General features: G+C 33.1%; 1 protein-coding gene across 2 annotated transcripts in view; it reads left to right on the forward strand.

The window, feature by feature from the left end:
• Positions 1–27,207, forward strand: part of Nudcd1 (NudC domain containing 1) — a 63,452-nt gene that overhangs the window by 8,153 nt on the left and 28,092 nt on the right. For both annotated transcript variants that reach the window (XM_026384533.2, XM_026384534.2), the window contains exons 2-5: positions 1,372–1,526; positions 20,593–20,778; positions 23,730–23,910; positions 25,409–25,591. In XM_026384533.2, coding sequence (XP_026240318.1) covers positions 1,372–1,526; positions 20,593–20,778; positions 23,730–23,910; positions 25,409–25,591 — 705 coding nt within the window. The remainder of the gene's footprint in view (positions 1–1,371; positions 1,527–20,592; positions 20,779–23,729; positions 23,911–25,408; positions 25,592–27,207) is intronic.

Below are 27,207 nucleotides of genomic sequence, written 5' to 3' on the forward strand. Positions count from 1 at the left end.
TTCTTAGTACACTTTATTATCAATAAAGAAATAAAGACAAGGACTTTCACAGTCTAACTCCTCCTGCCTAGTTCTCTAACTTCATTCATCTCTAGCCATTCTTTGTAACGGTTCTTTTTGTTCTGTGTGTAGCAGTATGTCCTTCGTTTGGTTCTTTGAACATACGGTTTTACTCCTACTTTTCTTGCTTAGAGTACAGAGTTATATGTGGATGTATGAGTATATTTCTTCTTAATTCTTACTTGCCTTTTATGTCTTGTCTTAATCCTTGAAAAACTTTCATTAGTCTCCCAAGTAAAACTCACTACTTTTTGTGTTCTTTAGTAACCAGTAATTTTTCTTTATAACATCACAGTTTAATATATAAAATTATGATGTAAAAATTATGTAAGATTTATGTAACTGAGTACTGTCCATTTCTTCACTTAATTGTAAGTGCTAAGAAGATACTATGTACTCTTTGCTCATCACTGTATCTATTAACATACTTTCTAGATAAATGATTGAATAAGTATAAGTTAGCCAGGATTCAAATCAGGTATTAGAAGCAGGAAAGGTAAGTAAGTATTCTACGAGAAGAAAATAGTTGTGATTAGAATACAGTAAAGCATATACTTTATATCAAGATAATATATTGGCCCATCATAGTCCACTTACATATTTTCTATTGCAGAAATTAATTACAGGTCCTGGGCAGCATTGAGCTGTAAGCATGGAGAGGCAAGTGGGAGCTTGAGAGGAAGAGAACATGTTTGTCAGATTTAAAATGAGGGAGGCAGCTAATGTTTTAGTGAAGAATGCCCTTTTCTGTAAGTAGGAAGCCTTGTGTCTATTCCAGCTGTGACACTGTTTTGTTCTTACTATTAGAAGGATTTGACATGATATTAGAGAAGTTGCAGTTGGTGTTTATATTTATTTCCATATCTGTGTAGTGATAAAATAAAAACATTCTCTTTATTTCTTAATGTGTGTTTAAAATGAAATATAATAAAATGGAAACATTTAAAATTATAAAAATACTTTATAAAATTGGGCTTATTATTTGTCCTAAAGGCAGGAAAACCTTCATTCTTAGAATTTGTTCTTATTATAAAAAGTGCCAAAAGAAGAGTTACGATTTAAAAAAATCTATCTACTACAGTCACTATGTTCTAGGTTCTAAAGGGTATAACCATATCCTCCTACTAGTCATCTGCACACAGTGCATATTAGATATCCAGAAATTATTTCTGAGTGATCATATAGTGAATTGCCCTGAAGCAGCCTTTGTGATTGTCATGCATGGTTTCTTTGCCTTTTAGGTATTCTGTAAAAAGGGACAATCTGAATAAAACTCTTGATGATTATGTTTGTTTATTTATTATATTTCAGCTGTGGCAGAAGTAAAACTTCGTGATGATCAATATACACTGGAACACATGCATGCTTTTGGGATGTATAATTACCTACACTGTGATTCATGGTATCAAGACAGTGTCTACTATATTGATAACCTTGGAAGAATAATGAATTTAACAGTGATGCTGGTAAGAAAAATAAATATACTATATAATAATAGAATTTATCCAGTTCTATTTGATCTTTAATTTTTCCTTTGAATCTGATATCCACGCAATTAAGGTACATATATCTTTAGTATATATAAGGCTCAATTTTTGCTTGATTTAATTTAAATTTTGTCCTTTGTTCCTGTTATCCTCAATTATTTATTCCGGTCTGCTACCATCGTTATGTGATCTATTTAATTGAATTTATAAATCTGGATGTAGCTAATTTGGTTGCTTTTTCCCATGTGATATGTTTTTAGTTTTAGTTATTTTTAACTATATAATTGGGTAAAACATTTAGGATTGTTTGATCCACTGTAAATTGATTCTTTTAATATTATAAAATATCTCTCTTTCTCTCTAGTATCTGGTAATAAATTTGTCTTAAAATCATCTTTGTCTGGTATTAGCATAATCATTGTTGGCTTTTTAAAAATTATTATCTTTTTCTTTTAATTTATCAGTGTTTTTTTTTGGGGGGGGTTGTCACACTTGTAGCCTCATACATACCAGATAAGTGCTCTAACACTGACCTACATCCCTAATCTTTTTCTAATTTTATTTTAAGATTGGGTCTTGCTAATTTGCACAGACTAGCTCAAACTTGTGATCCTCCTGCTTTAGACTCCTAAGTAGCTGGTATTGTAGGTATGTACCACAACTACTGACCATCGTGACCAACTGTGTTCTTATTTTTAAAGTGTATTACTTACAAAAAACCTTTTGTTTTCTTTTAAATGCAATATGATAATCTTTGTCTTTCTATTAGAGGGATTAATGTATTTATATTTAATTTAATTACTGATAGTCTTGGGTTTTATGTTGCCTTCTTGCTATTTCTTTTCAGTTTATTCTTTGTTCCTTGGTATCTATGTTCTTACCTTTTGGGAGGCTAAATTGATATTCTTCATTTTACTTTCTTAAAATTCCATTTGATTTTCTCTTTTGACTTTGTATCTAAACCTGTTAGTATTTTATTTAAAATGGTCAGTGTAGAGATTATAGTATTTGTCCTCAGCTTGTCATAGTCTGCCTCTAATATGATTCCACTTAAAGTGTAAAATCCTATAGTAATTTAACTCCTTTTACTTTCTTTCCCTTTCATCCTTTGAGCTACTTTTGTCATATGTTTTACATCTTCATATGTTGTAAGCACCATAATACATTGTTAATATATTTACTTAAAACAGCTAGTAGTCTGTCCATTGGTTTCTAACTACTATCTGCATCTTCCAGTCCTCTTACGCATTGTACCTACAAGGTATTCTAATTTGCTTGTCTCCTCTTAGTGCTTCTTTCTTAAATTTTTACCAAATCCAAACTTTTTAATTTTAGAAGAGACAAGGCGCTCATGTAATTTCAAAACCAGAAAATTAAAAATAGTGTTTAGTGACATCTTCCTGACCCTATCTTTTTTATCTGTCTTGTCTTCAGTATTCATTTTCCAGCAATTTTTAAAAAGTTTTTTGTTTGTTCTTTCAGAGGTAATGGGTTTTTTTGTTTATTGATTTTGCAAGTGATATATATGTATATCATTATATATGTGTGTGTATATATATATATTTTCTTAAAAATACAAAGTTTTTCTTTTGGTATTTACAATTCATAAGGCTTTCTTTTCAGCATTGTCTTCTACCACTTGTATACTATATTCAAGCAACACCAAACCCTTGCAGTTCTTGAGACAGACCCTGTGTCCTATTGCCACTAGACCTTTTCTTATGTGATTACCTCTACTTGGTATATGCTCTTAGTTCCGTGTCAGGCTGCTTTCTAATTTTTAATTAAGGCCCAGTTAATTATTTCTTAATTTAGGAGGCTTGCCCTGACATTCTGCTGACTCAAAAATATTCACACCACTGACTGTCAGATCTATATGGGCTGTGAACTCCCTCTATGCCAGAGCAATTTTACTGCACAGGGTCAGATACGATAGGTTTTGTGGGCCTAATCCTTGTCATAATTATTGACTTTGTTTTAGTGGGAAAATAGCAATAAACAGTTGTAAATGGATGATTGTGATGAACTTTCAATAAAGCTTTATTTACAAAAGGAGACAGAGGCCCAGAATTTCCTTGTGAATTATAATTTGCCTACCCCTGGACTAAGGCCATAGATCTTTCTTATGTTTCTATAATCCTAGCATCCAGCATATGACTTAGTTAGTATATTTGTTAAATGGAGATCAGCTGTAAAAAAACTCATTCAGACTCTTTCTTTTATTTCTAATCCAGTTTATAGGTTCAGTATTGGTGTTGCAGTGTTTGTCTCAAAATGTTAGGGAGGAAAAGTTACACATTTTCTGGTACTGAGAAATCTTCCCTCTAGGTGGCTCCAAACACCTAAGCAAAATTCCGATCGTTTCTTGTGTGAACAGAAGAGATAGAATCTGTCCTCTTAAGTCCAATTGATTTTCTTCACTAGAGCTGCCTTGACTTAGAATTACTTCAGATCCAATGTGTATAAACCAGTTAAAGTAATAGAACATATATGTGATTTAGTGACTATGTTTTGATTTGTATGACCAAATAAATTTTGTTTTAGAGTTGTGGATATACGTGTATGTATATGAAAATTTTCCTGTAATTTTGCCGATAACAAAGATTTTTTAAAAGTTAAAGCACAGTTTATAAAAATATTTTGAAAAGTGAAAGGTAGTATGCACATTTAAGGAGGTGGAATTAATATAGGATGCCTTACAACTAAGGAAACTAAGGAATAGAGATATAAATAACTTGTCTAAGTCAAACAGAATTTGAAGCAGAGTCTGGATTTGAACTAGTCTGTTCCAGTGTTCTACAATGTTCCACCCATTCTCCTTATTATTGGTTAATAAGACAATATATCAAGGTAAATAATATGATGTGGCATTGTCCAAGCAAATAGTTTTTTGTCTTGACAAATTAAAATCCAGTTTAAATTTTTGTGCTTAATGTTAACGTTTATATATTCTTCTTCTTTTAAATTTTTATTGACTCTTTTTAGTTATATGTGACAACAAAATTCATTTTGTTATAGTTATACAAGCATGAAATATATGTTATTCTAATTAGGACCCTATTCTTGTGTATGTATACAATGGTGGATTCCCTGTAGTGTATTCATATATGTACATAGGAAAATTATGTCAGATTCATTCCACTGCCTTTCCTGTTCCTGTCCCCTTTCCTTCATTCCCCTTTGTCTATTCTACTGAATATCTGTTCTTTCCCTCTCTGTGTTTATTGTGGGTCAGCTTCTACATATCAGCAAAAACATTTGGCTGGCTTTGAACTCATGCTCCCTGTGTCTCAGCCTCCTCAGTTGTTGGGATTACAGGCGTGCACAACCGTGCCAGTTTACAGTATACTCTTATGATATACATTTTTAGTAGTACCTTGGGATGAATTCTGTCCCCCTAAATTCATATATTGCAGCTCCAATTCCCCATGTGTCTGAGGTTAGAGTTAGGGTTTTTAGGAGGTAATGAAGAGTAATTAAATAAAGTCATAGGACTGAGGACCTACTCAAATAGGGTTGTGGACTTTAGATGGAGAGGAAAAGAGAGATGTCTTTCCTAATGCACAGATGAAGTAAAAGCTATGTGAGGATGCAGCAAGAAGGCAGCATCTGCAAGCCAACTAGAATGCCTCCTAGCAGCTGACTCTGTTGGACCTTAATGTGACCTTGTAGCTTTGAAACTGAAGAATATCTGTTAAAATTCCCAGTATGTAGTATTTTGTTTGGCAGCCCTACTAGACTAATACAGGTATATATTGATTTAGACCTGACTCTGCCTTGGACATGTTGGCTCTGTGATATTGGGCAAATTGCTCCCTCATTTTAGGCCCTTATGTCTTTATGAGAATATAAAAGGCTTGAATTCTCATCAATGTTGTCTCTGAAACCCTAAGCCCTAAAGAATTCCTTGGCACTGCATAGGCAAGGAAGATCTACCCTCCACTCTACCCGCTGATACAGATACAGCTCTATGTGTTTGTCTATTTCATATAAAGTTTTTTAAAAGAAGGGGCTTCCTGGCAAAGACAATTTGACAATTAGATAAGATTATCCCTAAGACTTGTTCTAGTATTTTATTATGTTTTCATATAAATCCAGAGAATATGTTTTTGAATATTCAATTATAATGATCATTTAACATTTGATATCGATATACAGTGTTATTTAATATTTATTCTTGTAAGGTATATTATTCCATTAATTTCAGATTTTGAAATTGCTGGCAGCCATGGACCTGCATAGTGTAGAGATTGTAGTTATATCCCTGAAATAATCACTTTGATGACTATAAATATATAAATTGTATAACTGCTTGTTGTCAAATGTTTGCTTGAAGTTTTTATGCTGTGGTTTTTAGAATCGTGCTTATTTACGTAAATTAACTGGGGAAGAACAGGAAAAGTGAGCTAGTCTTAAAATTAAAGAAAAAATATGTTAATATAGATATTCTGTTTTCCTTATAACTGATTCCTTTGGTAAAAATAATTCAGACTACTTAAATCAATCTGCTTCTTTTGTTTTTTGTCCTCTGAGTAATATTTCAAAGCTACTTATATGTTTTGATTAATTTGGCTTATTTGCAGCATCTATATAGATGCTATAAAGATTTCTACTATTATTTATTGGTGAAATCCCATTTCTTTGTTTCTTTATCTCTTTTATTTTATTTCATTTTTTTGGTTAGTAAAATAGAAATAGTTTGCTCCTGGGGAACATTTTCAGTGAAATCTGGTGATAGTAGTTTAAATAAATGTCTTGTTTCTTCTCCTTTAGGAGGAAGATTTTCCTAGATCTTTCTCAAAGGCTCATCTAAAACCATTTTTATTTGTTCTATTTTACAGGTTTTTCATCTTTCATTATTTGCTAGAAAAAATTAAAGGTGTACTCAGTTTTCTTTAGTTTTCTGAGATACAGAATTTTTCTGAATAAGAAATATTTTTCTTAAAACATTTATTGAATATTTCTATGTACTTAGTAGCTACATACACAAAGTGGTAACGTGCAAAGTGGAAATAATAATAAGATGCCAAAATAAGGAGGAATGACAGATGTTAAAGGATGTATGTTCAAGGAAGATTTCATAAAATGTCACCCTAACAGAGTTCTGAAGGATGAGTTAGAAGTTACCATGCAGATTGGGGCTAACTGGATACATACACAACTTAATAGGCAAATTTGGCAAACTTCACCAGGCATTATTATTCACTGAGGGTATTCTATTTGTGTGTATCTAATGCATAGATTATGCATGGAAAGACTTGGAAGGAATACAGGTTATAGATGGAGATGAGGCCACTAAGGTGACAGATGGTCAGATTTGAAGCAGACCAGGAGTGGTCATGTTATTTTGTATTCAGCAGTGGAAAGGTAAATGAGAAAGGCTGTTTTTTTTTGTTGTTGTTGTTGTTGTTGTTTTGTTTGTTTTGTTGTTGTTGTTTTTCCCCCTTGTTTAGTGCTATGCTGGACTGAAAGATGGGCATGGATAGGGTCACATTTAGGACTCAGAAGTTTGGTTTTGTCAGTTAACTCATTGATAATCAGAATTTGGAATACCAAATTTCAGTTTAAGTCACAAAGGATTGGTTGGAAGTCTGAAATGAGAGCTTAGTGATTGTATTTGAAATATAGATAAGCAGCTTAGACTGGTCGGTATATTTTTCTTCCATTGCAAAATTTTTATGGAAAATCATATACTGTAATTATGCTTAAAAAACTTGATATTAAATTAGAGCAGAGATTAATATGTTTTTATTCTTTTTCATGACCTATTTTATCTTTTCTATGAACAACTTAGAGGAACTGGTTATAGTTTCTTATTTAGTTTCTCTTTGTGGGCTTTACTTAAAGATACTATATACATGTACACTTTGTATGGGCACTATATATTTGAATGTTGTGTACAAACAAGCCATGTTCTTGCTCAGTATTCATTCTTGTGAATTCTGTTGCCCAATGCATGATCATTCATGTTCACGTTCTGTGCATGCATAGTTTATATCATATTGTGTCTTTTAATTTTAAGAATTTTTTTTTCTAGGTTCTATTTGTTTCTATTAGTTTAGGAAGACAGAAAATCTGAAATGTCACTCATGAAAATTCTGTAAGAATGTTAACTTACAGACTAATTTATACTCTTTACTCAGCATTCAAAATATTTATTGAATTCCTACTATATGTTGTGAGTACTGGGAATGCTGCAGCTACAAAATAAAATTTTTTTCTACTTTTTTTTTTAACATCAAAATGTAAACCACTTCTTTCTCTCTCTCAATACGACCTTAACATTGAAATAATAGCCTCCTTCATTATGTATTTATGTATGTTCAAATCAACATTTGTCTTTTCATATACACAGTGTACATTTATTAACTTTCCTGATAAATTAGAACTTTTTGGCATAATTTAGAATGGTGATTTTTGAAAGTTTTTACAAGTTGCCTTCTTTCCTAGTTCTTAATTATCATTCTCATCCCTACACTATTAGCACTTAATATGTATCCTCTAACAGTTGGATTATAAATTCTTGAATTATTTAGTTGAAAAGACATAATGCACTCTGAAAGTAGTTTAGTATATTTTCCAGGAAAAAGATCTACCTCATATTTTTTTCCCTTCAGCTGGTAAATGACAGTGTAGGACTGAGTGTCCCTAAATGTTGGTTTCTTTTCCCCTGGGCTAGCAGGTGTCCTTAGAGAGGAGTTCTTTAGTGGTTTTTTGTTGTTGTTTTTGTTTGTTTGTTTTGTCAGAGAGGTAGTTATAGGGCCCTGATCCTGACTTTCTGGAATAAAGCAGAGGAAGAAAATATGTGTTCTTATCTTTTAATATGTAGGCATTCACTGAATCCTCTTTTTACCTCTGTGCTCAGCTGTCTAGAATTAGTCTGTTGGGAATATTGAATGAACTGCCCAGAGACAAAGGGGACACCTCCCTTGGGGATTTCTCAGTGCAAGGGAACCAGTTGAAGATCACCCAGTCGATATAATGATGCCCTGTTAGAAGCAGATTCTGTGTCAGTCATTGAATTTATAAGTTCATGGTCTTGGGTTCAAATACCTGCTGCCTACCTGCTGCCTAGAGGTAAAGAGTATGGGTGCAAGCTAATAAGTTCTAATTGGGCTGCTTTTACCCTCAACTTGGGTTTTGTTTATCTTAAAGAAACTGTCTCACAATAAAGCCTTCTGATCTTTAAAACTATATAATAAACATGCTGAGCTCATTCTTGGTCAGTCTTCCTTCACAAGAGGCAGGCTGACCCACCAAGCTCCAGATTTTTCTCTACTTTTGTGTCTGCTTTCCTTTTTTCAGATCCCTTCATCGACCTGTCCAGTTAGACCTGTTGGTAACATCAATCTGTTTTAAACTTTTATTAAACAAATCTCCAGTCTCCTCTCCCATCCCCAGCATAGGGAATTCATGTTGATTTGGGGAATGTTTGGTGTTTTTAAGACCTTGTTTCTCAACCCAGAACACAGTATGTCTTTTCATTTATTTAGATCTACTTTTATGCCCTCAAGTAAGATTTTTGTAGTTTGTTATATTCTTATTATTAAATTTATTCTTAAATATTTTATAGTTTCTGCCACTGTTGTGAAATAGATTATAGTTTTTTTTCCATTTCCTTTTCTATGCATTTATTGATAGAGAAAAACTATGTGTTATATATATCCACAGCCACCTTATTTGATAATTCAGTAATTTTTTTAACAACTCCTTTTAAGTCTACATTTATATCATCAGAAAAGGAGATAGTTTTAATTCTTTTCCATTCTTTATGAAAATGACAATAATAGTAATATTTCATTTTTGTCTTACTGCTTTTATAGATAGAACTTCTGAGACAAGGTCATAAATAGTGGGGATTTCATATATCCATTTCTCTTAAGCTTGTGATTTTATTATAATAGTTTTTAATTTTTACTAAAAATCATTGGTTTTGACAAATAACTTTGTTGTTTTAATTTTTGTTCTGTTTAGATTTCTATTCAATGTTTTTATTAAGAATGGTTGCTAAATTCTATCAAATGCCTTTTCAGATTATATTTGCTATTAATGATCACAGAATTAAATTGATATAGTTCTTGTATTAGTCATATTTACATTAATATAACAAACACCTGAGGTAATCAACTTAGAATGAAAGAACGTTTATTTTGGCTCACAATTTTGTATGTTCCGGTTCATGATCAATTCTGGTCCATGATCACCTTGTTGCTTTTAGTCCTGTGGTGAGGAAGCACCTTAAGGTTGCAGCACATGGTGGAACAAAAACGCTCATCTCATGGCCAGGGAAATGAAAGACAAAAAGAGACTGGGTTCCCAATACTCTGTTCGAAATCACACTGCCAGTGACCTAAGGGCCTCCCACTAGGCCCTACAATTAAAAGGTTCCATCACTTCCTAATAGTACCAAGCACAGCACTCAAACTTAAATATATGGGCCTCGGAAGGGCATTCCAGATACAAACTAGAGCAATCTTCTAAGTATTTCTAGAATAAACCTTTATGGTGAGAGAGCATATTCCTTTAATACATTGTTAGATTCTGTTATTGACATTTTATTTAGAATGTTTGCATTTATCTTCACAAGTCCATAATAGTTGTATTTTGGTTTTGGTGTTATTTAACAGATTTTGATCAAAGTTTTTCTGGCTTTCTTAAATGAATTGAGGAGCTTTCTTATTTTTCTGAAGACTGATAAGTTTAAGATTAGAGTGATTTTTCCTTTTCAAAGATCCTCTTTGGCTATGTTGTATTTTGTTATTCTTTTCAATAGTAGTTTTCTAATCACCTGTACAGTTTATTCTGTAGTAATTGGTTTATTTAAATTGGTTCTTGAATTTATACACAATGGAATATTACTCAGCAATAAAAATAACAAGATCATGGCATTTGCAGGGAAATGGATGGCATTAGAGCAGATTATGCTAAGTGAAGTTAGCCAATCCCAAAAAAGACAAATGCTGAATGTCTTCTCTGATATAAGGGGGGTGACTCAAAATGGGGTAGGGAGGGAGGAAGTTCATCAGAAGAAGATTACCTCTAGATAGGGAAGAGAGGTGGGAGGGAAAGGAAGGGAGAAAGGGAATTGCATGGAAGATGGAAGGAGACCCTCATCGTTATACAAAATACATGTATGAAGATGTGAGAAAAAAAATTGTGTCACCTTAGATTGAGTAGAGAGAAGTGATGGGAGGGGAGGGGAGGGGGAAGGGAGGAAAGGAAGGACAGTAGAATAAAATAGACATTATTATTGCTGTGCACTGTGTTTCATGCACTGTGCTTTTCAGATTATTGATATTTCTTTCTGTATTTTTTCTCTTTATCCAGTCAGTCTTTAGAAAGATATTATTATGTTTTTAAAGAGCCATCTTACAGGTTCTTTTAGTTAATTTTCTGCTTCAGCAATTAAGGTTCTTTCTTTGGCTTTCAAATTCTGTTGTCACTTGAAGTAATTGATCTGAACAAAAACTAATTTCAGGATACCATTCCCAAAGGTTGTTTCAGTGTCAGAGTTGGTTTGGTCTGGAAATCTAAATTTTATCAAGTATGTCAAAGTGATTTTGCTAGTGTTCTTCTTGAGAAGCCCTGTATCTGGGATACAGAAGACTATCATGCTTATTTCTGATAATTTTTCTGTTTAGTAACAAAGGGAATCAACCTAATCTTTGAGCTTCTATGTTGGAAATGGTTGGAAAGTGTTGAACACTGATTAGACATTGGCTTTTTATGTATAGCAAAAACACTAATGTTTATCCATTTTACTATGATTAATAAATTTTTTGAGCCAAAAACACAAATGCATAAATACCACTCTCTTGTGCATGGGGTACAAATGACTCCCCTTGTTAACTCTGGAGTAAACACTGTTCAAAGTGGAAGATTGTAGAGCCAAGGACTTGAATTTTTCTCATCTTGCTCAGCTGACTTTATAAGGAGCCAGAAGGTGGCAGCAGTTCAACACAGTTTTATAGAGCCATTACACTACCAAGTAAGTTTAATTTGTGAGTTTACAATTGCTAATTTTTGAGAAATTTCAGTTGAAAGTGTGCTTACGAAGTAGAAAATATTTTAGAAAAGCACAAAAAGTGTTTAAAGTTTTATTCTAGATCATCATTATTTTATATCATATTATACCTCATTTTAAGGTATTTATCCAGTTTCTTAAAACTTAGGGTATTCTTTCTTTTTTAACGTTTATTTTATTTGTTTTTATTTTTTTATGTGGTGCTTTTATTTTATTTTTTTATGTGTTTTTTTTTTTTTTTTTTTTTTTATGTGGTGCCTAATGCGTGCTAGGCAAGCGCTGTACCTCTGAGCCACAACCCTGGCCCTGGGGTATTATTTCTGTTATAATTTTTTCCCATTTAATTGGAAAACTATATTGTTTCTGCTGCTAAAGAAGAATGTCATCTTATTTTGTGTCTTTAAGATCTAGAGGACAGTTGCTGGATTTCATTTGTAAGTATATTTGTGAGGTTGTGTCTTGAAGTGAAAAGTTACAGTTACTTGTTAGTCCAGCTCCTTGCATGACAGTATGTTCATCTCTAGACTTGAATCTCAGCTTATTTTCAATAGTTGAGCTGATTGACAAGTAGATAGTTATTTACGTAAAGATAAAAATCAAAGGTAAATTCTTAGAACTATGTGTGTTTAATACATTATTGAAAGCATCATTTTACATCCAAACATTAATTGAACTGCAGTTGGTTAGAAATACCTATTCTTAAAGCTTTAGTGAAAACATAAAGAAGGAAGAAGATGACCATCTTCCAAATGAAGTTAATGGTTATTAATGATGAAAGATTTTCTCCAGAAAAAGATCACTTCCTTCTAAAAAAGCAAAATATTAAATGTCAATACCTAATAATACTGGTAAATGGCATCTCTACTTAATTTTGATTGACCATTGTTTTAAATTTGAGTGTCTTTTTCCTGTAGATGTGTATATATTAGAAAAACAATGGTGTGCAGCATCACATGCCTGTAATTCCAGGAATTTGGGAGGCTGAGGGTGCAAGATTGCAAGTTCAAGGTTAGCCTTAGCAATTTAATAAGATTCTGTCTCAAAATAAAAAATAAAAAAAAAAAATTTAAAAGGGGAAAAAGCTCAGTGTAAAGCACCTCTGGCTTCAGTCCTCAGTACCAGAAAAAGAAAAAAGAAAAACAGTTCCTTAGTTGAAGCTTCACTGCGTATAACTGTAAGAGGGCTCCAAACTCCAGTTTAGAAATGTTTTTCATAAACATATAACTTAGGTATTGATATTTATTTATAATGTAGTTTACATACAATCCGTGGAAACTTTAATTTTCGTATTACACCTTATTGACTCAGGAATCTTAATTAAAAATACTATATAATATCCTTAAGAAAAACTGAGAATATGGTAGTTGTAGTCAAAGTGGGGTTTTGGTAGGGAAGTGGGGGAGGGAAGGGGTGTTCGAGAAATTGTTGAGATCTGAATGAAGTATTATTTGTTTAGAAAAAGGTTGGAAATGGCTTATTTTCTAGTATATGTGAAATAAGGGAAAGCCTATCAATTTTCAGAGTAAAGTTGTCCAGGATTTGAAGTTTGGCTGTGTCATCTTCTAACAAGGGAGTTTTAGGCAAGTTTTTAAATCTTTTTGGACCTGTCTTCTTAAAGTGGGGATAATATTTTCCACTTTATAGTGTTTGATGATAGATAAATGAGAGAGTAAAAAGTCAAAGCACTTATTTAATACTCTTGTACATTGTGGTCATTCAGTAAGTGTTCCATTCATCAGTGAAATTTTAATCCTTCTGTAACTGTAAAGGTAAAATTTCTAAGCTGATTCTAAGCTGCAAAAGTCTGAGTTAAAGTGTAAAAGACCGGGCATTGTAAGGTTTCTAAATTACAAGGCCTGGGCTAAAAAGTAAAAGACCAGGTATTGTTAAAATTCCTCTGCTACCCCTGGAACCTGTAATCTCTGTAGCTGTTAGGACAATACTGGAACTGCCCAGTAAATATTTCCATTGATTCCCTGGTTGTTTAATAGCTAAGGGCTCCAAGTAGCTCGGCACATAAGCATCCAAGCCCCAAAACCAATCAGTTTAAATGTGTACCCCGCTTAGGAGTGACCAATCACCCCTGCCCAGACTGTTCCCGCCAATGAATGTACTAATCCTATCTCAGAGTTGTTGTTCAATTTTCCCGCGCCTCATGATGATTTGTTCTGATGTATGCAAAGCCCCCCGCCCTCTCCAAAAAGTGTACTTAAGCTCTGCTTGACCTCTGCTCTGGGCTTTAGGCTGCTCTATCTTCCTGAGTGAGCCTGGAACCTCAGCATGCTGAATTAATAAATCCCCTTTTGCCAATTGCATGGAGCCAGTCTCTTGTGTGGTCTCTTTCTCCGACGCTCCGCCGGACCCTTACATAACTTAACTGTGAAATGTTGCCTCTGACTGATTTTCAGTTACCTTGAACATAGTTATATTAGCCTTTTTTTGTGAAGAAAAGGGAAAGGGTGAAAATGGACACTATAGATGCCAGTTATATAAGGTGTTATCACGAGTACACTTAGTAAAACTGTCCGTGAAGGTTATTCAGAGATAATTTAATGCTTTAGTGTAGGACTTACTAAAGAAAAAGTTTCATTGCTTATAGTCCAGTCAAAATTAAATTGTACTCTGAGAATTAAATTTCAAACATCATGAACATTTATGCAGCTTACACTGTATCATTTAACTCAAGTAATAGAGGTACTATGTTTTATTTGTATTTTAAGTTCATTAATTTTGGTTTCACATTTATATGCTTAGCATCTTAATTATTCTATTGAATATTGTATCACTTTATCTGATAATTAGACTTCTACCAACCTCAGTCATGTGTAACCATGTATTTAAAAGAACATGACTTAAAACAACAGTGTATGAAATGGAGAAAAGGAGTGATTTAAGGATTTTAGACCTACATTTCCCCTGATAACATTTCACTAGTTTAGATAAAGAGAGGGTCATATAGTGTACCACTGGAAAACTTTATTTTGAAACACCTGTTTTAAGGAAAGATTCCCATTGTATTTTATTTTAATATCTTCTAAATTATGTATATCATACATAAATTGGCCAGTATAAACAAAAAAGGAAAACCAAAAGTAATGTGTTTGAAGTAAAAGGGAATTTGCCTTCACATTCATTTCCCCTAGTACCAGGCATGCTCTCATCTCATTTTCCTTCCTAATAGAAAACACTATTAAACAGATTCGCATGCGTCTTGTCTGTGTCTTACTGTGTGCTGACATATCACAACTTTTGTTCCAGCATATATGGGTTTATGTTATACATATTCTGTGTGCTTTTTCTTTTCTTTTTTTGGGGGGGGAGGATGGGGTGGTATCTTTTTTATCTTTTTTTTGTATGTGTCAGTAATATAAATCAACCTCATGATATTTAACAATTATATGAAATTCCATAAGGCGGATGTTCATTTCCCTGCCAATGCTCTCCAAAGACATCAGGCACAGACCTGTGTTTGAGCAAATTGGATTTATTACTTTTTGCATTAAGGAAGAGTGTATACCATGGAGAATCACAGGGTATCTTGGAGGATTTAGAAATGATAATATTAAAGGATTGGGCTCATGTTAGGTGATTTATGGGGAGGATTTAAGAAAGTATTTGCATTGGATACTGTGAGGAAACTGGATAATTCTATTATGAGTATCTTTTTTTAAAGAGAGTGTGAGAGAGAGAGAAAAAATTTTTTAATATTTATTTTTTAGTTCTCGGCGGACACAACATCTTTGTATGTGGTGCTGAGGATCGAACCTGGGCCGCACGCATGCCAGGCGAGCGCGCTACCGCTGAGCCACATCTCCAGCCCCTATTATGAGTATCTTAATAAGTCTCATCTAGAAGGAGGGAAGAATAGACTGAAGTGCAGGATGTAATTAGTAAAGAAGCTGCAGTTGCTCACACTGGCCTGGATTGAGTGTCACATTTGAAGTTTTGACAATGTTTTATCTGTATTCACATATCATTATGGAGTGATACTATTTTGTCAGTATCACGGTGGCCTTGTCTGATATTTATATTCTGTGAAACTGTTTATGTTCAATAGGAGAACAATGCTGTTAATGCCAGGATAATTTACAGTAAAACCAAAGCCTGGCTGATGGTACCAGTGCCACAATGACAGGGGAGCTGCTTTTTTCCTCTTCCCTTTATTAATGATCAGCGAGGTTATTTCCTACTTATTATCAGCACAAGTTTTCATTTATAGTGTTAAATGGTGAACATTGTTATTACATGAGGTGTGAGGAAACATTAAGTTGAATTGTTTCTGAAAAGTTTAGTCTCAATACCATTTGTTGACTAGTCCATTGTTTTTCTCATTTTGTAGAATACAGTATTGTATTCTAAATGCTGACATAAGCATGAACATATGGCAAAATTTCTCTTACTTGACCTTAACTTAACTGACTGACTGGATTAACTGGTATTCTATTCTAAACTCCCTCTGTAAAAAGTAGGGGCTAGAGACTACAGAAAGCTTGAAGTTTACTACTAATATATGCTACTCAGCATTATGCTAATACAATTCAGTTTTTTACTAGTTAAGTTTTACATTACAAATACTCAGATGTAATGTTTCTAAAAACTATTCATGCCAGCTGTGCTTGCTATATTTTATATTTATGATTTTATTTGGTATTATGCAAATCAGTAAAATATGAGGAGGGAAAGGAAATAAAGGTACTGTTTCAAAGGAAAGTAAAAAGAAACAGTGAGTCACCAAAAAAACTTGTGGCTTGTGTATAGGGCTTGTATTTTATTAGTATATACATCTGAATAGTTCTAGGAGTACTCTTTTTTTTTTTTTTTTTTTTTTTTTTAAGTTTCTAGAGCATTTAATGAATAATTATCTTTTTTTTTTTTTTTTTTTTTTTTTTCCCCAGGATTTTAAATCATTTTTATTTATTTATTTTTTTTTTTTTGTGATTGTTTCCATTTTTTTTTTTTTTTTTTATTGGTCGTTCATAACATTACATAGTTCATAATACATCATATTACACAGTTTGATTCACGTGGATTATGAACTCTCCCTTTTACCCCATATACAAATTGCTGTATCATATCAGTTTCCCTTCCATTGCTTGACATATTGCCTTTCTAGTGTCTGATGTATTCTGCTGTCTGTCCTATTCTCTACTATCCCCCCACCCCTCCCCTCCCCTCCCCTCCCCTCCCCTTTTCTTTCTCTACCCCTTCTACTGTAAATCATTTCTTCCATTTGTATTATCTTGTCTTGCCCCTCCTTTCCTCTTATATGACATTTTGTATAACCCTGAGGATCGCCTTCCATTTCCATGCAATTTCCCTTCTCACTCCCTTTCCCTCCCACCTCTCATCCCTGTTTAATGTAAATCTTCTTCTCAAGCTCTTCGTCCCTACCCTGTCCTTGTTTACTCCCCTTATATCAAAGGAGTCATTTGGTATTTGTTTTTTAAAGATTGACTAGCTTCACTTAGCATAATCTGCTCTAATGCCATCCATTTTCCTCCAAATTCTATGATTTTGTCATTTTTTAATGCAGAATAATACTCCATAGTATATAAATGCCACATTTTTTTTATCCATTCATCTATTGAAGGGCATCTAGGCTGGTTCCACAGTCTTGCTATCGTGAATTGAGCTGCTATGAACATCGATGTAGCAGTGTCCCTGTAGCATGCTCTTGTTAGGGCTTTAGGGAATAGACCGAGAAGGGGAATAGCTGGGTCAAATGGTGGTTCCATTCCCAGCTTTCCAAGAAATCTCCATACTGCTTTCCAAATTGGCTGCACCAATTTGCAGTCCCACCAGCAATGAACAAGAGTGCCCTTTTCCCCACATCCTCTCCAGCACTTATTGTTGTTTGACTTCCTAATGGCTGCCAGTCTTACTGGAGTGAGATGGTATCTTAGGGTAGTTTTGATTTGCATTTCTCTGACTGCTAGCGATGGTGAGCATTTTTTCATGTACTTGTTGATTGATTGTATGTCCTCCTCTGAGAAGTGTCTATTCAGGTCCTTGGCCCATTTATTGATTGGGTTATTTGTTATCTTATTGTCTAATTTTTTGAGTTCTTTGTATATTCTGGTTATTAGGGCTCTATCTGAAGTGTGTGGAGTAAAGATTTGTTCCCAGGATGTAGGCTCCCTGTTTATCTCTCTTATTGTTTCTTTTGCTGAGAAAAAACTTTTTAGTTTGAGTAAGTCCCATTTGTTGATTCTATTTGTTAACTCTAGCGCTATGGGTGTCCTATTGAGGAATTTGGAGCCCGACCCCACAGCATGTAGGTCGTAGCCAACTTTTTCTTCTATCAGATGCCATGTCTCTGATTTAATATCAAGCTCCTTGATCCATTTTGAGTTAACTTTTGTGCACGGGGAGAGATAGGGATTCAGATTCATTTTGGTGCAAATGGATTTCCAGTTTTCCCAGCACCATTTGTTGAAGATGCTATCTTTCCTCCATTGCATGCTTTTAGCCCCTTTATCAAAAATAAGATAGTTGTAGTTTTGTGGATTGGTTACTGTGTCCTCTATTCTGTACCATTGGTCCACCCGCCTGTTTTGGTACCAGTACCATGCTGTTTTTGTTACTATTGCTCTGTAGTATAGTTTGAAGTCTGGTATCGCTATACCGCCTGATTCACACTTCCTGCTTAGTATTGTTTTTGCTATTCTGGGTCTTTTATTATTCCATATGAATTTCATGATTCTTTTATCGATTTCTGCAAGATATGCTGTTGGGATTTTGATTGGCATTGCATTGAACTTATATAGGACTTTTGGTAATATCGCCATTTTGATGATGTTAGTTCTGCCTATCCATGAGCAGGGTATATTTTTCCATCTTCTAAGGTCTTCTTCTATGTCTTTCTTTAGGGTTCTATAATTTTCATTGTATAAATCTTTCACCTCTTTTGTTAGGTTGATTCCCAAGTATTTTATTTTTTGGGGGGATATTGTGAATGGAGTAGTTGTCCTCATTTCCGTTTCGGAGGATTTGTCGCTGATATACAGGAATGCCTTTGATTTATGCGTGTTGATCTTATATCCTGCCACTTTGCTGAATTCATTTATTAGCTCTAATAGCTTCTTTGTAGACCCTTTTGGGTCTGCTAGGTATAGAATCATATCATCTGCAAATAGTGATAATTTAAGTTCTTCTTTTCCTATTTTTATGCCTTTAATTTCTTTCGTCTGCCTTATTGCTCTGGCCAGTGTTTCGAGGACTATGTTGAACAGAAGTGGTGAGAGAGGGCATCCCTGTCTTGTACCAGATCTTAGAGGGAATGCCTTCAATTTTTCTCCATTCAGAATGATGTTGGCCTGTGGCTTATCATAGATTGCTTTTACAATGTTGAGGTATGATCCAGTTATCCCTAATTTTTCTAGAGTTTTGAACATAAAGGGATGCTGTACTTTGTCGAATGCTTTTTCTGCATCTATCGAGATGATCATATGGTTCTTATTTTTAAGTCTATTGATGTGGTGGATAACATTTATTGATTTCCGTATATTGAACCAACCTTGCATACCAGGGATGAATCCTACTTGATCATGGTGTATAATTTTTTTGATATGTATTTGAATCCGATTCGCCAGAATTTTATTGAGGATTTTTGCATCAAGGTTCATTAGAGATATTGGTCTGTAGTTTTCTTTCTTTGAAGTGTCTTTGTCTGGTTTCGGAATCAGGGTGATGTTGGCCTCGTAGAATGAATTTGGAAGTTCTCCCTCTTTTTCTATTTCTAGGAGTACTCTTGTCCTATGGTAAAATTTCTTAACTGACAACTAAAACTTTAATAACAACAAAAAAATTGTTGAATTGAATACTGAAACGAAGCTTATTTCCAGAATAGTAAGCCATTTTATGTATTTTCTTGTAAAACATTTTAATGCTGCAACCTATCTTATATCTTAAAATTATAAGGACATAGGCACAATTGAGAATTTGTTAACAAAAAACTGAGTTGGTGATAGTTTAAATGCAGTGTTTCATACTGCAGGCTAGTATCTGTATGATATTTCTAACTAGTGAATTAAAAAACTGGTAACTCTAAAGCTAAAAGAAAGAAAACTAGACTTCTGCATTGTGTTATTTATTACTGAGGAACAATTTCAGAACTTAGTGACTTGGAACAATAAGCATCTCATAGTTTGTGTGGTCAGAAGTCTGGGAGTGCTTTCAGTGGAGTGGTATGGTTGAAGCTTTCTCATTAGGTTATGATGTCAGCCATGGATACAGTCATTTGAAAGCTTGATTAGGCCTGAAGGATACATTTCCAAAATGATTCATTCATATGGTGCCGGTTATTGGTAGGAGCCCTCAGTTCTTCCCTATGATGTTCTTTCCATGGACTATTTAATCATCTTTATGGTTTGGTAGCTAGCCTCCCTTACAGTGTCAATCCAAGAAAAAGAATGAGACAGAAGATGTAAAATGTTTGATGATCCAGCCCTAGAAGTCACATACTATCCATCCCATCTACTTTATTTTATTTGTTTGAAGGGAATCAGTAGCTGAAAAAGTCATTTGGGGCCTGAAATTGAGGGACCTCAGGTGATAACTTCCTTTAAGTCAAATAGTTACTCAGGGCTACTCCCATGTTAAAGCTGTATTTTCCTCACTTCAGTGATTCTAGTCCTGCATTAGATTTTTTTTGGCATGGGTGTGTCCTATGAGTCATAAACAGTATTTTTCTTTAAATCCACTCACTTTAAAATTTTTTTAAACTTAAAAACATATTTAATAAAAAAATGTGTGGTATTGCAATTTGAATATGCTAGCTCAATGTTTTATAATATATATTAATTGCATAAAAGTTTCAATAATAAATGTTTCTTTGTGCTACATATAATCTCTTAAACTCCTCCCCTCCCCCACAAAAGTGATTAGTAATATATCTTAAAGGGAAGGCAGTTAGATCAGACTCTTGAATAAGAGAAAAATTACTACACTGCAGATGTTTATTTTGTGCGTGTATGATTCAGGGAAGAGGAAAGGGTTCACTTATGTTTGACTCCTTTTTAGGATACTGCTTTAGGAAAACCACGAGAGGTGTTTCGACTACCTACAGATTTGACGGCATGCGATAATCGCCTTTGTGCATCTATCCATTTCACATCATCCACCTGGGTTACCTTGTCAGATGGAACTGGAAGATTATATGTTATTGGAACAGGTGAACGTGGAAATAGTGCTTCTGAAAAATGGGAGGTGAGGTTTTTGGTTTTTTTTTTTTAAAGACTTTCAAAGTCCAGAAAGTATATGCAAATTAGACCTTATTTATTTTAAAAGAATACTTTTCAAGGAGAGCTTATAGGTGACCTCTTGGTTTTTTTAATATAAAGTCTTGTGTCTCTTTTTAAGTAAATTATAACATACATATACTTTGTGTTTAACTGATACGCTAGTTGTTTATTTTCATCTAGGGTCAGTATACTTGTCAGGATTTGCATTTATTTTTCAGCAAATATTTCTTGAGTGTTTTGTATGTATTAAAGCACTGCACTAAGCACTGACATTGTCTCCTCCTTGAAACAGTTGAAAAAGCTTATATTGAAATGTTTTTCTCCTCTACTTTCATGTTAAATTTGCTGATATGTTTACACTGGTCAAATAGTTTAACTATTCCCTACTTAGAAAAATACATAGTAATATAAATATGCTTATGTACTAATCTCTAAGATGCCATTTTTCTTTCAATGTTAAAAAATGAAGCAGATCTAAATGTGAGAGGTGGATTAGGATTTTAATGGCAATAAGACAATCAATTTTTCCAATGCCTGTTTTTGAAAATGGAAGAAAATGATTTGGGGTAGATAATCAAATGATTTATTGCTTCAATTCCTTTGAATTCCACTAATTGGTATAATATTGCCACTGTCTAAATCTTAGCAGATAGCCTTTAGTTTCAGGTAAATAGAGAGATAAAAGTTTAATATATTTACATGTTATAAAATATCTTTATCAGATCAACGATACATATTAACATCAGACCTTAATTATTTGAGAAAAACCTGGGAGGTTTTCAAACTAAATGACTTGCCTATCTTACTAAGTTTTTACTAAATGGTATATTACCAAATTATAGTATGTCTGAAAAACTAAACAAAAACATCATCAGTAGTCTGTTTATAAGAGACTGTTGCATTCACAGTTTCATATTCATTGGACCTTGTGACATTTTCTACTCTAGCCTTCAGTAAAAACTTAAAAAATGAGTTATTGTGTGTTATAGCTATAATTAACTGAAACATTTGGAGTTTTGAGAATGATGGTCAAGAGATAAAAATGAGAATTATTATTGAGTTTTGTAGATTAAGTTGGTTTTAAGCAGGAAGAGACAAGAGGACTCAGTTCACTCTCAACTTATTTTTTAAGAATATTCTATTCCACAGATTCTGCTGGAAGGAGATGCACATAGATTTATAATTCTTTTGATTTTTGCTGTGTGTGTCCCCTTGAAACATATTAGGCCTTTAAAATATGTTTTAATTCATTAAAAACTGAAATCTGTCTTATGCCCTTTTTAGTATACACTGCTATAATAAAAAAAGAACCCTTCTGAGATGTTGTCTGTTAATAATTATAGCTTTGTATAGATAATGGGGGAAGTGAGAGAAGAATGGGACTTGGACATTAATTAAAGTGAGAAAGCTACAGAATACATTAGTTACAATAATTTAAGAGAGTTTTAGGACTTTGGGGCAATTGGTGTGACAAAAAAAAAAGCTAACAGTAAAAGTGATTAAAGGGCATGATAGGGCACAAGAGGGCCAAGGGTGGTGGTGATGACTAGGGTATAGAAAGAAATTAAAAGATATGGAAGAGTGCGTACTTTCCAAATAATATTATGAGGGTGGTAGATCAGAATAGTGTTACAGTTGAGATGCTGGTCTTGTTCAGAAGATTAAAAACCTCAGCCTAGCAACTTTTAGTCTAGTCATCTGTTTCTTTTTACTCTTTCTAGTTCCTACCACTTGTAAGAGAAAGAAAAAAAGGAAAAACTAGCTGCTTATACTTCTTAAAACATGTCATTTTCGCTTCTTGCCTTTAGCTTCCATTGTCCTGCAAATGAGTTAAATTCAGTCAGCCAACTCAAAATTTATCTTTATAGGTTGTCTCAGTTTTGAGTATCTCAGGGCTTGTTGTTGTTGTTTCTGCTTTTGAAAATTGTTAGATGAATTTCAAAGACTTACTATTGAATAATTTTGGCAGAAGTGCTCAAACATATAGGGAAATAGATAACAGCTCACTTTTCTTTATGGAGATTTCAAGTAGAAAAAAATTGCAGGGACTCTAGGTACAGATTTCAAAAGAAAAAAGCTAACTTTTTCTTCTGTTTTTTTTTTTTTTTTTAATTTTTCCCCAACTGCAACTTTTCAGAAATCTTGTTTAGAAATCAGTCTTAAAACTCTCCTGTTCAGTGTTTACTCTAAGAGGTAGATTGTCTTTTAGAGCACGCATTTATGGTATCAAAAAGATTTTAATAAGATTTTGTGCGGCTTTAAATTTGTTTGGGGAAGGGAGAACAACATCAAGAATACATTTTAAATAGAGTTTGTTGAATTATCTTTTTAAGTGTAAATGGGCTCTTTGGTTTTGAGATTAAACTTTACTGATTTGTTCTCTGATGACTTTTATCTTTGTGAACTTCAAGAAAATAAACAGAAACACAAATAAATAAATAATAGGTATAAAGCAGACATGCACATACATGCATACAGCACACAATGCAGAAACAAAGAGTAAGAAAGCAGAAATAAGTCATACATGATAAAAGGGAAGAGACTAGGAGTGAATGTTGACTTGCCTGTGGTCTTTTTATGTAGAGCACTTTTACCCTGTGTAATTCTCCTTTAGGAGATTGCTTTTAGTTCTCTTTCTTCTTTAAATACTGTGTAGATGCCCTGTTATTTTCTTTAAAGCCAAGAGTATTGATCAGTTTTCTATTATACAAATCACGTTGGTGTGTATGCGCGTGTGCATGCATGCACAAGTTTTTTCTTCAAGGAACATTATTTAAATTTGCTTTTTTATTTTTTAATTCTTCCTAATAAATAGTATACAAAATAGTTGTTGGATTGTCACCACTTTTATGTATTCCCTCTGTGCTATGCTTGTACAATATATACATTTTCATGGTGTTTTTTTTTTTTTGGTAGATTATGTTTAATGAAGAGCTTGGGGATCCTTTTATCATAATTCACAGTATCTCTTTGCTAAAAGCTGAAGAACATTCCATAGCTATCTTACTTCTTCGAATAGAGAAAGAAGAATTGGATATGAAAGGAAGTGGTTTCTATGTTTCTCTGGAGTGGGTCACTATCAGTAAGAAAAATAAAGGTAAAATAGAATAAAATTCTGAATCTCTCTATAGTGATTGCCATCAGTATGTTTTGAAATGCAAAGCTGTCTCTGTAAATGCTGCTTTGTTTTTCCTGGGCACTATTGATTCTAGCACCTGCCACCACAGGTGGGTTGGATATCTGTAGATAGTTTCTCCTCAGGTATGAATCAGTTATGAGTTAATAAAATAAATAAATAAATAATATGCTTTCATAGCTAGTTATGCCTTTATATAAAAGGAGACATTATTACAAGACATTACTACATAATTCTTGAAAATTTTTAACATGTATATTTTTAATATTGCTAAGAATTACAGTTTTATGCTACTGTGTTTCTCCAGAGATGAACCAAAAATGCTGGGAAGCACAAATCTGTTACATTAACTACTTCAAATTTATTCATCTTATTTATATAAATTTTCATATCTGTAGCTGTACAAATATATCTTGTGGTAGTTATTCATTTTGGAATGAATAGCCTTCCTATAAAATATATAGTGCCTAAATTTAGGTCATTAAAAGCAAGTAGGATTGCTTTTCTTGCATGTACCTGTGAAGGATGTATAGATGTATAATTTTAGTTAATTCATGAAACTATAAGCCTGTTTTTATATATGTGTGAATTGAATGTATTAATTTAGGAGAGGATGCAACCCATATTAATAGAGTAAATAGTATAAGTAAAGATATGGGCTCAACTGAAATGTCTGAGTATTTTAAAACAAACAAAAAAACCCTATCTTCATAGAATAATAAATTTAGTTAATTTACAAAAAGCTTTTAGGATATGGTTGTTTATATGTTAAAAGTGTTTTTTTTTTATATTTGGTTATTAGTAATCTAGATCTCTTTATGTGTAGAAATAATTTCTACTGTAAGCATATTTTATTTTAAGAAACCCCCTTACCAGCAGTTAGAACAGACAGAAAAATAGTCCCCCACCACACTTTTTCCCTTATCCTCAATTTGTGGCTCTTTTCAGAAGATGCCTGTCATATACCTGCTGGGAAAATAGACAGACTATAGTCAAGGAGAAGGTAGAACCTTCAGAAGCTGATATTCTAGGTAAGTTAGTCACTTTGAAGGCCAGATCTTTGCTGTCCAAAAGGAACTTCTATGAGATGGACATGTTTCATATGTGCACCATTCACTACCATAGGTACTATGGTGTAACTATTGAGAAGTTGGAAGGCCAGCGTAACTGAGGAGTTGGATTTTAAACTTAATTTTAATTAATTGCTTGTGGCTGGTGGCTACTGCCTCCAGCCACAACTGGACAGAATAATCTAAGAGAAAATTGCATCAGATCCAGTATTTTTAAATAATCATTGAAGATAATGAGGTTATGAATATTTTATTCTTACACAAAGATTATTAATGTTAATTGTAATAATAATATTTAGAATATTTAATTTAAAATAAACATGTTTTCAGATTATTTTTATTATCCATTTTTGTAATGTTTCGTCCTAACGTATTTAATTTTCTTATAGATAATAAAAAGTATGAAATTACTAAGCGTGATATTCTCCGTGGAAAATCAGTGCCAAATTATGCTGCTATTGAGCCAAATGGAAATGGTCTAATGATTGTCTCCTACAAGTCCTTCAAATTTGTTCAGGTTGATCAAGATCTTGAAGAAAATATGAATGAAGACATGTCAGAGAAAATCCAAGGTGATTTTATGTTTAATCTTTATAAAGCTGTGTGTATTCCTATACATAAACATTTATGTCTGTTTTGTCTTTCCAGTTAGGTTATGGGTTCTACCAGGTGGGATAGATATGTAATTTTAATTTTCTTTTGTATTTCCCAAAAAAGACTTTTGTAAAATATACCACCTAAATAGTGGAAGCTATATAAAATTTAATAATTTTGTGATTATCAAAGATTTTTTTTAAATCTCTCAGCTTACTTGATTGCATGTTTAATAAATATTTAAATAAGTTAATAAGCAAATTAATTACTGTTGGCATTTGAAAAACCTGTATGATGGTATTAAGAGTACTAATGTTTTAAAATGAGTTAAACTAATATACATATTCTTATCTTTCATACTAAACTTATAGAGTTTTTTGAGGGCAGAATCAAGATTTTCTCAAGGTTGAATGAATGAATAAAGGTTATATTTTAGAATGAAAATATTAACATCTTTAAGAAGAAATTTATATTTGTATACAAAGATACATATTATTTTAAAACTATTCAAAAACATCCCTTCATAATCACTGTTCATATTTCTGATGTTCACAGCCAGGGATGTAATTTACAAATATTTCCACCAGGTTTATTATGTATATACACACCTCTAAGTACAAAAAGTTATGCTTGGCGCTTTAGTTAGCCTTTAAGCACCGTTGTTTCTTCATATATTATGTGGTTTTTGTTAGATTCTCTTCTATTCTGTCTTAATTATAGTGTTAAACCCTCCTAAAACTTTTCCAGATTGACTGTTCATATCCGCATGCCCTCTAGAACTTCGTTGATGAGCAGTTGGGCAGGAAGGAAGAATGCCCTGGTCATTGGAACCATTATGCCAGATAGCTAGGACCATGTAATTGAAGACATGTAGTAGGAAGGCATGTGATAGCCCAAGTGGAACACACCTTGTGTTTAAATCACTAATTACTAGTCCAGATATTGTTTTATTATTGACTTCTTATATCTTGAATTCATTATTTTTTTACAGAATTTTCACAAAATAATTTTCAAAAGTTAGGAATTTTTTATTAATCAGCATGTTTAAACTTTTCTGAGTATACATACTAGTTTCATTTTCTGTAAATCTCAGAAAGACTGGTATTGTCTGTTGGCTATTTGGTATTGTCATAATAATACAAATAATAATATTTTTTCTTAAATCCTAAAACATAATTTCTAAAAGCACAGAAAAACTCTAAAAACAACCAACAATCAAGAAAATTTAGATGTTTGTCTGTTTTTGGTGAGGATCTTGAAAATTTTGACTTGCCCTTTAGTTTGTTTTCATGCCTCTTTATACTAAAAGTTCATGTAATTTTACAGACTTTTGCTATCCTCATTGTTTGGCTGAAGTCTTCCATTGGGTGATTATTAAATAAAAAACGCTTGGATAAACTTTTGAGGAAGACATATTTTATATTCTTTTCAAACAGGAATCGTGTGTGTGTGTGTGTGTGTGTGTGTGTGTGTGTGTGTGTGTGTAAGAGGGAAAAGGGGGGGGGGAGTGAGTATAGGGAGCTAGGTATGAAATGGGGATGAGGCATTGTTGTCCATTGTATTTTATGAATCCTTATTTCCTGAACAGTAGGTA

This window comes from Urocitellus parryii, chromosome 7 (assembly GCF_045843805.1).
Source record: "Urocitellus parryii isolate mUroPar1 chromosome 7, mUroPar1.hap1, whole genome shotgun sequence".
NCBI lineage: Eukaryota > Metazoa > Chordata > Mammalia > Rodentia > Sciuridae > Urocitellus > Urocitellus parryii.